The sequence below is a fragment of the Carcharhinus amblyrhynchos genome, chromosome 20, assembly GCF_965287045.1.
Source record: "Carcharhinus amblyrhynchos chromosome 20, sCarAmb.v2.hapA, whole genome shotgun sequence".
Classification (NCBI taxonomy): domain Eukaryota; kingdom Metazoa; phylum Chordata; class Chondrichthyes; order Carcharhiniformes; family Carcharhinidae; genus Carcharhinus; species Carcharhinus amblyrhynchos.
In genome coordinates this window covers 45,860,361-45,875,270 of record NC_137343.1, presented here as the reverse complement: position 1 = coordinate 45,875,270, position 14,910 = coordinate 45,860,361, and the positions used below count along the sequence as shown (strand labels likewise).

The window sequence follows — 14,910 nt, the reverse complement described above, 5'->3', positions numbered from 1 at the left end:
ACACTTTATTCTTGCTGAGGCCACAGGAAGAATGCATTTGGATTCACTGAACAGGCTCTTCAATAGCTTTTGGTCAGTCCATGTAGTGAATGAACGACCATAAATGTACTGATGAAACGTATTGTTTCAGGGCAAAAACAATGGCTTGATCTTTCTTGTCTACCTGCGAATATCTCTTCTCAGCTGTTATCCACGTACGTGATGCAAAATCAATGGGATTTTCCTGATGTGCTCTTAGTCAGGTGAGAGTGTACTGCCCAACACCACAGTGTGATGAATTGCATGACAGAATGAGCTCTATGTCTTGATCAAAACAAATTAGCTGATTGTAGCAGTGATTTCATGACTTTGAAAGCTTTCTTTTGTGCTGGCCCTCCCTTCTATTTTATTTCTTTGTATTGGATATGGTGGCACCAACACTGCTGAAAGGTCTGGCAGAAACCTCCCGTAGTTATTTACCATGCCCATAAATGGATTTAGCTGCCTCTTTCTTTACTTAATACACTGAACCTGCCTGTGCACCACCATTGGCCTTTTGAATATCTTCTGCACTGCTAGCAGCCATTTCCATGTCCTGGAAATTTATAAAGCCTTCTTGAAAGTCAGTGTGGCATCTCCCAATAAATGACATTGAATGCTGTTGTTATTAATGCCACACAGACTAGTCTATCCTGGAGCATGTCTGGCAATACTACTCCAAACTCTCAATGGTCAGAAAGCTGATGCAATTCAGTAACAAAATTAGTTACAGACTGTCCTGTCTTATTAAAACTACTATGCAAATGAACCACTGGACAATCACTGGGGGTTTAGGATTGTGATGATTCTGAACCAAAGCAACAAAAATCCTCAAATGAAACATCCCTCAGTTTCTGTGGTTGCCAAATTCCTCACTAGCATGTAAATCTTCGCCCCATACACATTCAGGAGAATCTAGCCCTTTGTAGCTTCATCTGCAATTCCATTTGCCAAGAAAAAGTGTTCTAACATTTCCAAATATTCAGTTCAGTCCCTGTTCTCTTCCATAAACTCACTCGTAGTCCTGAACGTAATCATGGCATGCTGCTAACCTGTGTTCTGTAAGTGATCTCACAAGCCTACTGATCAGAGCCCACAACCATCGCTTACATTGCAACAATCACTCCCTCCATCTATGATCCACAGTGACAGCAGTGTGAACCATCTGCAAGATGCACAGCAGCAATTCAGCAAAGCTCCTTCATAGCACCTTCCAAACCTGTAATCTGTACCACCTAAAGAAATATAAAATCCAGCCCAACGTTTCACGTTGAGTTGCTGGGTGCATTGGCTGGCCTTTTATATTTATATTCATGAGATGTGAGCATGGTTGGCAAGGTCAACATTTATTTCCCATCTCTAACAGCCTTGAGTTGCTACAGTCCGTGCAATATAGGTTTCATCCACATTGTTGTTAGTGAAGAAATGGAAAAATAGTTCCAGATCATGGGGGTCTTTGAGCTGAAGAGGAGCTTGTAGGTGGTGATGTTCCCATGCATCGGCAGCCTTTGTTCATATAGGTGGTAGAAGTCACAGTTAGTAAGGTGCTATGAAGGAGCCTTCATGAGTTGTTTTCTTTCAATGGAAAATATCCTTATATGGGCTACAGATTCATGCTTGGCCAGGTCACTGAATAAGATAGAATGCCTGAACCACCATTATACCCCATCCAATTACAGTCATTCACTTGAAGTCCTGCTCTTGTTGGAAGTTAAAAACTTGTATAATTTGTTTTTAATTGTATTTCAAATTCCACTGTGCTAAATTGTTACGTATTTTAGTTGACCACAAAAACCAGTCACTGCTCTCCTCTCTCTATCTGTTACTACACCTAGGTCTACAACATGCCTGAAATAATTGCTTGATGTTGTAATAAAAGAGAGGCAGTGCACAGTGAGCAGGGTTAGTCCTGGAAAACTATAAATGATAATGCAGATCTTGGAGATCTGAAAACTGAAAGCACATCTCAGGGAAAATATGTGAGACCAACCAGTCCAGGATCATGAAGTAGATTGTCCATCGACCAACTGGCTCATTCAAGTTACTGGGGTAATTCTCCTTAAAAAAAGCATAAAAACTAGAGTACATCCCACTTTTTTTTTTAAGCAGAATTTTCAAAAGGAATCTCCCACATTCTCAGCACTGCAGAGTGCCACAAGGAGATTCATGCTGAAAACCAGGGGGCAGGGCCTATTCCCGCTGGAGACACCGGCAGCGTAGTGTGGAGCAGGCCACTGTACATGCGCCAATCTATCAGCACAGGGTTTGGCGGTTACACAGTAGGCCCGTGCTGCCAGCCGTGGCCCAGATGGCCAGCTCCGATCACTACCCACCCTCCCTCTGCCACCAATTTCTAGGTCCCGCCTCAAGTAGGCCCCAACCACTGGCTCCCCCCTCTTGGCACTGCACAATGCCTGGTGGACATTGCTAAGGTCCCAGGCTGAGACTGCCAGGCTGGCAATGCCCCAGGGCCACCCCCCTAACCTCCTGATGGGGCAGGCCTCCATGGCCTCCCTTCAGTCCAGCGGGGTCAGGTTGCCAGTTCCCCATAAGTGGGGAGCCGTTGTAAATCCCATTGGAGTAAACCACTCCCCCTGGGGGTGAGACACTAGCTGGCCCAGGACTGAAATCTCCAGACTGCAGTCCCCAGCCCGCTAATAAGATAGTAATGCTGATTTTAATATTTAAATCAGCTCCACGCCAACTTCCAGAAATGCTGGCCCCGGAGAAGCGCAGAGGCTGTGGTGCCCAGTGGGAGCCCACTAAATGGCCTCCGCTGATGTCTCCCCACCTGTTGGGCTGCTACAGCAGTGCAGCAGACTTGGAGAATCACCCTCACAGTCTGTTTGTAATAAATAGCCTGAATTGAAATATATCTAATTTTACACACACAGCATTTTAAATAGAGAACAGATCACACTTCAATCCCTGGCAACAGCTACTTAGCTCAATGGAATGTGTCCAATCACTTTTCTCAATCTTTGTAAATTACAGACAACAAAAGACCAGAGTAATGTTTGCAGTGAAATAGAAGAGTCAATGTTGGTACAATGTAAGCATGGAATCGGGAAACTACAGCGAGTTTTGTTCCAGGCGCGATGATTCGCATTCTTTTGTTGCAGTTTGGTGGTTAAACATTTGTGTAAATGACGTGATTCATCAATAAATGTAGTGTCAAGTTATTTGCAGACACAGAAAACTGCAACCACTTGTACAGATATAGCAGGAAAAATTAAACATGTTGGATGTGACAATGACTTGGGGAACTCAGGTCTAAAGGCATGGTTTCAATTTCTCAACATCTAGTCTGATCTAGACTTACCAGCTTACTAAGATTGCATGTAAAGAACATGGTAGCATAGACTACATTACATGGTGTCAAGATGATGATGTGTAGATGTGAAATATTAATCTTTAATTTCATTGGCTGGTCAAAATATATATTGACCTACATTGAAAGAATTTTTAATCCCAGCAAAAACATTGACTTCGGATGGCTGCCACAGGTCTGGTATTACAAGTTGGTCAGTTTCTGGAAGTTTCCAATGTGGGTTATAACTAGGACATGCCAAGGCAAATCTCCTATGAATTTCACACCTGCTGATATCAAAACTTAACTCCAAGTTGAAACAGATATTACTATCACCATTTGAACTTCTATAAAACCACATTTCAGGCAGAGACAAAGTCTATGAGACAATGGCTACATAGGTGTTGATAATGTTCTTCCTAGTTTAGCAAAGGAAAGAATTCAAAGGTAATGAAGGAACATTTTTAAAAAAATGAATCACCTAGTTCATAACATAATGGCAAAGGTCTGTCCAGGCATAGGCCAATCAATTAGCTTCTGTAAAATGCTTAATTCATGATGTAGAGGTAGGTAATGTGACCAGAATCACCATTTTGAAAAGTATTTTATTTTAACATCTTACTTCCTTCTGGTAGTCTGAAGAAGATGTCGACAAATGGAGAAATGACAGCATCTCTCCCTGCTATTCTCAAATTCTGATCCATGTCTCAGTTACTATTTAAAATACATCAGAGAGATAATGAACTTGAAGAACACTTCAAAATCCCACAGTGGTGTTTCCAGGGGGGTAAAAAACCGGACCATTGTTTAAAAAAACCGCCTCAGTGAGGAAATCAAACTCTCTATATTCTTGCTTTTTAACACTGAAGCTTAATTGGACCAAATATTAGCCTCCTTGATTGCATAACTTGTAATTCTGCGTGTGTATGCGTGTAGGTATGGACATGGGTATACCTTCTTTAAATATCTCGCCCTGGGTGGGTTTTTAACACAATAACAAACCCTTTGAGGATAAGTTCAAGAAAGCCTGTTGGACTGAATTCTTTGTGGTCAGCAGATGAATAGTTAAGAGCAGACACTGCATTAATACCTTCAACCTCATGAGCTACACAAACCCTGCTAGGACTAATCAAGGTGTGGAAAAGAAAGGCCGAGTCCTGGCATTTGGCCTCACTGGTTGGAATAACAGGATATATGATACACAAACAAGCCAACTGTCCCAAATACACCAAAGTTCATGCTTCACTTGAACCTCCTCCCATATTTCCACATCTAAATCTATCATCGTTCACCTTCTATCCCCTTCTCTCACACATCCTTGTCTTTTTCTTAAAGCATCCTTGACTAGTTTCTGTGGTAGCAAGTTCCACATTCTCACCACTCTTCAGATAAAAAAGTTTCTTCTAAATTCCCTATTGGATTTCTTGGTGCCTATTCTACATCAATAGCCTCTGGCTATGCTCTTCACAACTAGAGGAAGCATTCTTCCACTATCCACTCTAAGAAAACATTTTATAAGTATGAAGACCTCTATTAGGTCACCTGTCTGCTTTTTTTCCCCAAGAGAAATGAAACCCAGACTGTCAAGTCTTTGTATTCTGCTCACATTTCTAGTATCAACCTTGTAAATCTTCCCTGCACTCTCCACACTGTCTCTGTACCCTTTCAAAGCACGGTATTCTAAATATAATCTAACCAAGATTTGATGCAGATTGAGCAAATTAACCCTACTTTTTAATTCTTTCCTTCTGGAAATGAAGTTCAGTGCTTCGTTTGCTTTTTTTGTGATCTTCCTAAGCTATGGTGCCACAATTTGTGATAGTGTATTTGTATTCCCTTTGTTCCTCTACGCCATCTTCAGTTACACCTTCCAATATGTGATTGATTAAATGTTCCCCAGTGCATTCTACATAAAAAATATCTTAAGACCATTCACGGGGAGGAAATGAACACAGAGCAGTAATTCAATGGTTGGCAGAGATGAGCAAAATCATGACTAAAACGGGATTTGGAAAGAGGTTTTGCAGAGAATTAAGGGAGGGGTTTTAAACGTTAGGCCTAGATGACTGTCATGGGGTAGGAGGGAGCGGACTGGAAGGTTGAAGAGTACAGGATAAGGAAGAATACAGAGGTTGTGCAGTGATTTATAAATGACAAAATGGATTTTGAGCTTAATGTTTTGGGGACAATAAGTGGGGCGGATGGAGATGGGGAAAATAGGCACAGCAAAGGTTTTGCTCTTTTTTTGAAAGTCCATTGCGAAGAATTTCAAATCAGAACAGCATGTGAGGGAGCTGTCAGAACCCAACATTGCTCTCAAGATCTCAACTGCTTTGCAGATAGATCCTCAGTTCAACTGGGCTTTTGTACCTACTATGAACAAAGCAACTTTTACATATAAACATTCACAGAGATACACAGCAACTTGTGGACAAATCTAGAAAGAAACTGAAACTGTGAAATACAGCAAATAGATCTTGAATTTCATATATCAGTGGGAGGAGGATTCATGTTTTTCCCTCCTTTCAATGGTCAACCTCTGTTTAAAATTTACAACAGGGCAACCATGAAGCAAAAGCTAGCAGATTTTGTATCTCTTGGTGTGAGAGGCCTGTGCAAAGGCAACCATTGAGATTGGACGTTTAAATGTTAGTAATGAAATGAACGTAGGCTATCAAAATTGCAGACATTTTTAAGTTAGTATCCAACAACAGAAAATAACATGCTGGTAAGCAACAAACAAAGACAAATCTGATTAAGACAGAGAGAGAGAGTTGATGCTGTTATAAAGCACACATTGTCCCCTCATGGAATGAATAGAGTCTGAAGACCAGGATTTGAAAATCTATACTGTTAAACATTCTCCACTGTTTTCTCCAGCATGTCTGATACTGGAAGAGCAGAACCCTATTCATCTCGTTCCACAAGCTTCTACTTCCCAGTCTCAGTTTTTATATTTTTCAAGTCCTACATACAAACTGGTTTGACTGCCATTTTCTTGATTGTACACTGCTGAACCAATTGTGGCTGTTATCCCTCCCATCCTTTGCTTTATCCTTTTGTTACTTGTATGGTGGGAGGTGCTGGATGCAATGAATAATCCAAATCCAATTGGTAATTCTTTCTTTCTCTCGGTCTTCCTACTTGTATTTGTTTGAAAATAAGCCTGTAGAAGACTGTACCAATGTTCCAGAGTTTGTCCTTTTTTTGTATAAAATCAAAAATCTTCAGTAAAAATACAATTTAAAAAAATATTTAATGAATTACGGCAGAGAGGCTGCTGAATTCAGTGGTGCTAACTTTGCACAGTATGGGGGACAGATCTGGGTGGGGAAGTGATGGATGGGCGCCTCTCATATTTTGTGTTCCACTACTAAAAATATGCCCAGCAGGGGTCATGAAATCCAGCCCTATGTCTTGTGACGCTAATGAAAACAATGACATATTTCCTCTTTCTTCCTCTGTCCTCTAACATCAGCTTAAAATTTATAGCACAGAGGATGCAATTTGCTTCCTGCTTTTCCTTACATGATTGCATTGCTGCAGTAAGAAGATGAAAACAAAAATTTGGTTAAAGAGACAGGGGAAGAAAGACAGCAGCTAGAAACAACTCAGGTCTTCCTTGTTCTCAAAAAAATTGCTACAAATATCCAGGTTTGTAAAGGTCCACTGGCAAAGATGTACCCCCAAAATATTGTGTCTTTTCTTTTTACAGCTGCGGACTGATCTGCTGTGCAATTGCAAAATAGGGAGGATTTTTCCTTTTCAATTGCTCACTACCATATGCTGAGATTATCAACTTCTTACCTTCCAAAGATGGTGTGCTTCTTGTCCAGATAGATACATGAACGGAATGTGATGAAGCTGAGAAAACAGAAGAGACCATTATAAAAACAGTCCTGAGCTGTGGTTGTCATTTTTTGACACCCATTGTAAAGCTGTTTTAAGTTGAGTGTAAATAGAAACAGTGAATGATTGAGCAGCAAGAGGAACAAATTAAACCAAAAGATAAGCCATAATTTAGAAAAAAGCTTTTATCTCCAGGTTTAAAGAATCTCAAAAAAGGACACACATATATAAGCCAGAAACTAATAGTCTCTCTAGGTAGAAAGATAGATAGGTTTTAAGTTTAATACCTGTTAAACAAACACTTTCTTTATGGCTATTATTGGTCGACAGTTAAAAAGGTTTTAATTATAGGGTAAAGGCTTCATTTACCACAAAACCCATTATCTGCTTTTCTGAAGTTTGTGATTAGACAACTGGTAGAAGAAGCACTAAAAAAGCATACCTATTAGTTTTGAATGTAAGTGTTGAATATTTGGATCTGATCCTTTGAAATTTAATGACATTATAATGACTTCCAATTTGGTTGCTTTAATGGAGATGTGGAGTCCAACAGTGAACTCATTTCCTTTGTTGCATTTCCCACTATTCCATCCATTTAATAAAACAAAATCTTCACTATTTCTCATTATTCAGTAGATATTAATTAAGGTCATAAAGATTTTTTAAGTAAACATTGTGCATAAAGAATGTGACCATATTACAGACTAGATTCAGATTGCCTAATCCTACGACACATTTCCCCTGCTAAACTCAGTAACCATAAAGGGTAGAACAGTTCTACTTAAACATTAGACTATAACTGCAGTCTCACTACGCACAAGATGCACCAAGTTTACCAATAAATAATTCTGTTTTTATTTTTGCCCTTCTGAGAGCTTCTTTGCTCAGAGGACAGGCACTGATCTCCTCCCAAGTTTCTGCAAAAGATTCCTGCTCTTAAGGGTTTTTGATGATTTGGGTTACTTTTGGGAAACATTTACTGGTATAATAAAATCATATAATAACTTTGCTGAATTGAACAACTCACCATGTTACCAGAAACTAATGGACTAATTCAGTCCAGTGAATGACTGATATCAAGGTAGCTGGTATATATTTCATGCCTGCATTACGTGGGAATTCTCATTCGGTGTTTCACGTCTAGAGAACCATAATCACGCACTTCTTCTCTTTGAAGTGAAGTAGCCAAAATGTTTGAAATAATAAATTTCAGGAAGGGAATTTTATGAACCTGTTGCTTTCAATAACACTTAACAAAAAACAGTTCGCAACTACCTTGGTTCACTTGAAGGATCCAAACAATGAAAATGGTGATCATTAGAAAGCTACTTACAACTGGGACTTGTTGGTATTGGGTCCTGAATTGGCCATGCTCAGGATGCCTCGGCCTGCATGTGAGAGGTTGTGTTTGAATTCATCCTTGAAAGGTTTTCCCCAGTATGACTCCCCACCTGAAGGAATAGAGGGAGAAACATATTGATATAACAAGCCCCAATGAAATGTCACCAACCTGAAATATTAACTCCTCCTCTCTGAGCAGATGCTGCCAAACTGATGAGCATTTTTAGCACTTTATGTTTTCATTTCAGATTTCCAGCCTCCGCAATATTCTTCTCTTGAAACCTTCCATGTTTACCATCAGGGCTTTCAATAAGCAGTTCATATTTCATACCATGGTCATAAAAACGTCATTGCAGCTTTTAGAATAGAAGGGAATTCAGTCCCACAATTCTGCACTGTTGCTCTCCTAAAGCACCTGGATGTGGATCACCATCACTTGCGGCGCACTGCATGATGAATGAGTTATTGCACTTTTCAAAGTGGTATTTTGTTTTCGAATGCATTGTGGAAAAATCTGGCAATTCCGTAGCAATGTAGGTAGATCATCATTATCACAAATGTTAATGTTATCCAACAACAGTAAACGTAAGTACAGCTTCAGTGGCTGCTGCTGTATTTAAGCGAAATTTTTGGAGACTGCTTTTGTCTTGTCACTTATAAGAAGGATTCTGACCATGCATTTGTTTCTTGTAAATTGTGGATGTCAGTTCACCAACCAACGATTATGGTAATTAGCAGCAAGAAGACTTTAATTGTCAGTTGCATTTCACTTCTTAGTGAGGCTATAATGGGCACGCAGTGTTGAGTTTTACCCTCAAATTATGCTAATTGCATCATAAGATTTAGATTAGCTTTTGAAAAAGACAAAGAGCAATCCAAAGTAAAAACAATGAATTGGCTAATGGTTAAATATACCGAATTGACCATGGATCTGTCCTGCCCCTGTTAAGTTGGAAGTAAAAGTTGACAGGCAGTTCTGTAAATTCTACATGGGGGAAAATCGGAGGTCTCTGGGTGACAAAACAGATGGAGAGTAAGATGAATTAGTAAAGAAGTTGCATATGTTAGATGTCAGATTGTTAATGAAAGTTAGAACCAGGCTGACTAGACAATTCAGAAAAGCAGTGGAAAGGGAAATCAGCAAGGCAAAGACAGTTAATAAGAGATTGACAGCTAACATAGAGGGGAATCCAAAAGTAATTTATTATCATATAAACAGCAAAAGAATAGTGACCAATAAGGGACCAAAAAGGGAATCTATGCATGGAAGCGTAGGGCATGGCTTTGATACTGAAAGTACTGCATGTGGATGTGTGTATGTCTTTCTTTACTAAGAAAGATGATACTGCCAAAGTCACCATGAAGGGAGAGATAATTAATCCACACTTGTCCAAGTGACTGTTAATTAGGACACGAGATGGACTGCTACATTAACTTATATCAATGATTTAGATGAAGGGACCAAATAAAATGTATCCAAGTTAGCTGATGACACACAATGGAAAGTAAACTATGAGGAGGAATCAAAGTGACTGCAGAGGGATATAGACAATGTGGGGAAGTGTGAAGTTATCCACTTTGGGAAAAATAATCAAAAAGCAGAATCTTTTTTAACTGGTGACAGACTGGGAAGTATTGGTATTCAGAGGGACCTGAGTGCTTCTGCACACAAATTTCCGAAAGTTAAAGTGCAGCAAGCAGTTTGAAAAGCAAATAATATCAGTCTTTGTTACAAAGGGATTAGCGTATTTTTAAAAATTTGTTTAAACGTTGCGAGCGCCACTGGCAAGGCCAGAAGTGAAGACATTTTCCTGTAATTTTGTAAGGTTTTGGTGAGGCTGTACCAGAAGTAGTGTCCAGTTTGGTCTCCTTAAATACTAGCTTTGAAGGGAGCATAACAAAGCTTCACTGGATTGATTCCTATGATGGTAGAATTGTCCAATGATGAAAGATGGAGTTAACTGGGACTATAATTCATAAAACATAGAAGAATGAACGAATGATGACATTGAGCTTTATAAAATTCCTAAAGGACTTTATTAGATAAATGCCTGAAAGATGGGAATCTAGAATTAGGAGTCACTGAATAAGGGATTAACCATTTACGATTGAGATGAGAAGAAATTTCTTCACTCATAGCATTGTGAATCTTTAGAATTTTCTACCTCATCTACTGCAGATGCTCAGTTTATCCAAGATCAATACTATGGGAATTAAGGCAAATGGCAATAGTGTGGGGAGGTGGAATTGAATTAGGAGATCATCCGTGATCATCGAATAGTGAAGCAGGTTTGTGTTACGCAATGACTTATTCCAGATTTGAGTTCATATGATCTCATGTTCTTACTAACCTCCTGTCATACATCAAAGTACTCACGTTCGAACCCAAAATGTGATTTTCTGAAAGAAATTAATCTAATTTGCAGTTGATGGACTCATTTTCTTCGGAGTATCAAAACAATTAGGCACCAAAAAGTATTGTCTCCCAGCACTACTCGTTAACAAGACTGATGTGCATTATCAAGACAAATAAGAAAAAACCTCTTGAAAGAATTCTGAATTGGGACTCTGCAGCTTCACTGGTCTCCAAAATCATGTCATACAGGATCCTGGTGGTGTGACATTTCCAGGTCTAAGTGTTGAAAATCTAACAATTTTGTGAGCACTAAGTTCAATAGGGAGTCTTGAAGCAAGCAAGGACTTTATCAGATTTGACATGACTAACAGTAGAGCAGCATAAATTTGTCTGGCAATTTACTCCCCAAATTCCTGGATTTTTAATAATGATGAATCAATGTATCATTATAATGATGTTATTGTTTCAGAAATTTTTGCTCCAATAAAGATTAAACATAGAATCTCTACTGCGCTGAAGGGGGCCATTCAGCCCATCAAGTCTGCACCAACTCTCCGAAAGAGTGTGGGGTTACAGGGAGAGTTATCCCTGTAACCCCACACATTTCCCATGGCTAATCCACCTACACTAGACATTTTCGGATACTAAGGGGAAATTTAGCATGGCCAACCCACCTAACCTGCATATCTTTGGACTGTGGGTGCAAACTGGCGCACACGGAGGAAGCCCACAGAAAAGATACAAACTCCACGCAGACTGTCACTCAAGGTTGGAATCAAACCCTGGTGCTGTGAGGCAGCAATGCTAACCAACTGTGCTAACCATTGAAATTTGTCAAGGAGCAAGAATTAAAAACTCAAGTTTGCAGCAATAACAAATGCAGTTGAATTTAAAAAAAATATTATATATGACTACACAGAATACATAAGAGAAACTTTAGAGAATACATTTTGTTCACTACCACTGTGTGAAAGTGTGGACATGTGTCTGCGTCCGTGTATTTAAACTTAATGTTTATTAATAGGTACTCTGCAGTGCGCTGATAATAAATTGGAGACTTTTAAATTAACAATAGAACGTTTTACCTTGTAGTATCACTAAGTCTCCCAAAGAATTGTTTGTGGTGAATCAAAGGTTATAAAAACTCTTAGGGTGTGATCTTCTTTTAAGCAGGATTGTTGTATATGAAATGGGAGCATTTCTTGGGTAGGCCTCTAGGCAATTTGAGTCCGATGGAAAAGAATGACATTTTGAACTCTCTGCAGTTCAGCATTTCTGGTTATATTTTTACAATAAAGATTTGGAATTTTTAGTGCTGGTATTTTATTCTCAATAGATTTTTTTTAAAAACTCCCAGATAACAGACAATTAATATGCTAAACAGAAGTTGTTTTCCCCACAGGTTAAACTTGTTAGCTTGACTGGATAATTGGAGCAACACCTTTCAATCATTGTGCTGGATAATGCGTTGAAATCAGTCTGTCTGGGAAAGGTAGGGTTATGAAGACAAAAGCATTTATCAGAAGTTAGCCCACTTTGTTGGGGACAATGCAAGGCAGTCAGGATACAGGAGACTGGAGGAAGAGGTGGCTTTGTATTGGGATGCTTGGTAAAATACTTAAGTTTTATTTTGGTTAAGTAAGACCACCTACAGAAATGTGGGCAGTATATCATGTTGTTTATTTTCAAATAATTATGTGACGATAACCTTTTTTTAACTTAAGTGAGTCTGATCATACCTACTGCTCTGTACATCTGCCTTACACTGCCTATCCATCATCATTAAGGCGCTAGGTCATACAACATCCAATATTAAGTTGGTCTGCAGCTTAATAATCACTATAATTTAATTCCAGTCTTTCATTGATTGAATTCAAATTCTACCACCAGCCTCAGTATGGTTTCTTAATTTGACTAATATTCCTCTGAGCTCTTTTGGCTCCTTTGTTCCAAACAACCAAATTTACTCTCCTACATGTTTTCCCCAATCTCAACATCTTCACTGAATTGCAATTTATCTTAGAAATCTCCCATAGTTCACTGTTTTTTCTCTCCCTCTGCAAAAGGACATGACTTGTTGGATCAAGAGCAGACAAGATGTTTTTGGGACTTGGGCTCTCATTTGAGTTTTTTTTTTATTAACTTACGGGATGTGGATGTCTCTGGCTACACCAACATTTATTGCCCATCCCCAATTGCTCAAGAAGGTGGTGGTGAGCTGACTTCATGAGTCATAGCAGTCCGTGATGTAGGTACACCCACAGTGCTGTTAGGATGGATTCTGACTCAGAGAGACAGTGAAGGAATGGTGGTATATTTCCAAGTCAGGATGGTAAGTGACTTAGACATGAACATTCAGGTGGTGGTGTGTCAGCTGGCGGAATATTGTTTGTTGTTGTTATTTCTCTCTCTGCACTTAGTGATGCACAAGGCAGACCCTTCATTTGTTCCTATAGCGAGCTTTTTCCTGCAACATGTTGCTAGCATGTCACCAGAGGCTTAAACCTTGAGGAGTGCCACTCCACATCAAACATGGCTGACCAGGGGCCTTGCTCACTCTTACTACTTGCCATTGGCATATTAGAAGGATTTTGCAGGTTTATATTTAACAGTTTGACCACATTACCAACGCACCTTCCTTGGCCATCAAGTCTTGGGGATAGAATTTGAACCTGGAACTTCTGGTTCAGAGGCAGGAATGCTATTGACTGCGCAACAAGACCTCCTGTCTCAGTGGAATATAGTAAAAAACATTTTTTGAAAAGATAGGCAGAAGTCTTTATTGTCTCTAGTGGGTGAAATAGAATCTGTTATGGAAATATCTCTATAGGAAGTAGATGCTCTGCAGGGATTGTAGTCCAGAGCTATGTGAAGCTCTGCACCAGCCATGAATTCATCCAATCAATTTCCCTCAGTCTGTAGAGAAAGGAAATGCAGTGGGAAATGTGGATTTTGCATGTTTGTCTGCAAACACTGCAGATACCATTGCTGATTGCAAGACTCTTAATTTCATAAGATATGTAAATAATGACAATGACAGGCTTTTCTGAGATGAAGATGATGATGTTGGACTGGGGCAGGCACAGTAAGGAGTCTCACAACACCAGATTAAAGTCCAACAGGTTTATTTGGAATCAGGAGCTTCCGGACCACTGCTCTTTCATCAGGTGAGAACTGATGATGGAGCAGCGCTCTGAAAGCTTGTGATTCCAAATAAATCTGTTGGACTTTAACCTCATGTTGTGAGACCTCTTAGAGTTGTTCTGATGGAAGTAACCCTGAACTGTATTCAAAATCGGAGAATGTTTACTCAAGGATTACATGGCTCGGGCTGTAGTAACGGATAGCAGGCAACACAACGATGAAATAACCACACCTATGTTTTTCATTGCAACACGTTCTTTAAAGCTTACAAAATGACAATTAACTTTTGGCAACCAGCCAGCAACACTGGTTAGGGCTACTCAACTTTTCCTAATCAGCACTTCTGCGTAACACTGCTGTAATTACCATAACAAAGCTGGTGTGCATGCCAATTATAAACCAGCCAATGTTATTCCATGTTATTCCTGTAGAATTCACCCTCAAGTTTATCCTTTCCTGAATGCCCTGCTGACTTCATTCTGATTTCACACGGATATCCCTTTGTTCCGCTGTTCTATAGATGTCCCTAATGTATCTGAAACCTACAAATGCAGTGTGGGAGGATGGAAAAAAAAAATCACAAAAGATCTGGAAAGTTGAACCAATTGTAATGATTGTAGGAAGCAAAGGTGACCTAAGACTTGTGCTGCACAAAATTTACAAATCTATAGAATACATATACACAAACCTACATACAGGTTTGGCCATTCAGCCCTTCAGACCTGCTCTGCTATTCAAGGCTGAGCTAATTGTAACCTCGACTTCACATTCCTGCCTATCCTGATAATCCTTTGACCCTTGGGCCTATCAGGAAACTATTTACTTCTGTGTTAAAAACAGTTAAAGACACTATTTCCACAGCCTTTTGAGGGAGAGATTTTTAAAGACTCAC

The 14,910-nt window shown here is 39.5% G+C and overlaps 1 protein-coding gene across 1 annotated transcript in view; it reads right to left on the bottom strand.

Moving 5' to 3' along the window:
* Positions 1 to 14,910, bottom strand: part of ppil2 (peptidylprolyl isomerase (cyclophilin)-like 2) — a 324,215-nt gene that overhangs the window by 75,753 nt on the left and 233,552 nt on the right. Inside the window, exons 15-16 of the mRNA XM_080208513.1 lie at positions 8,511 to 8,628; positions 7,136 to 7,192 (exon numbers count right to left, since the gene is read on the bottom strand). Of these exons, the coding sequence (XP_080064639.1) occupies positions 7,136 to 7,192; positions 8,511 to 8,628 (175 nt within the window). The remainder of the gene's footprint in view (positions 1 to 7,135; positions 7,193 to 8,510; positions 8,629 to 14,910) is intronic.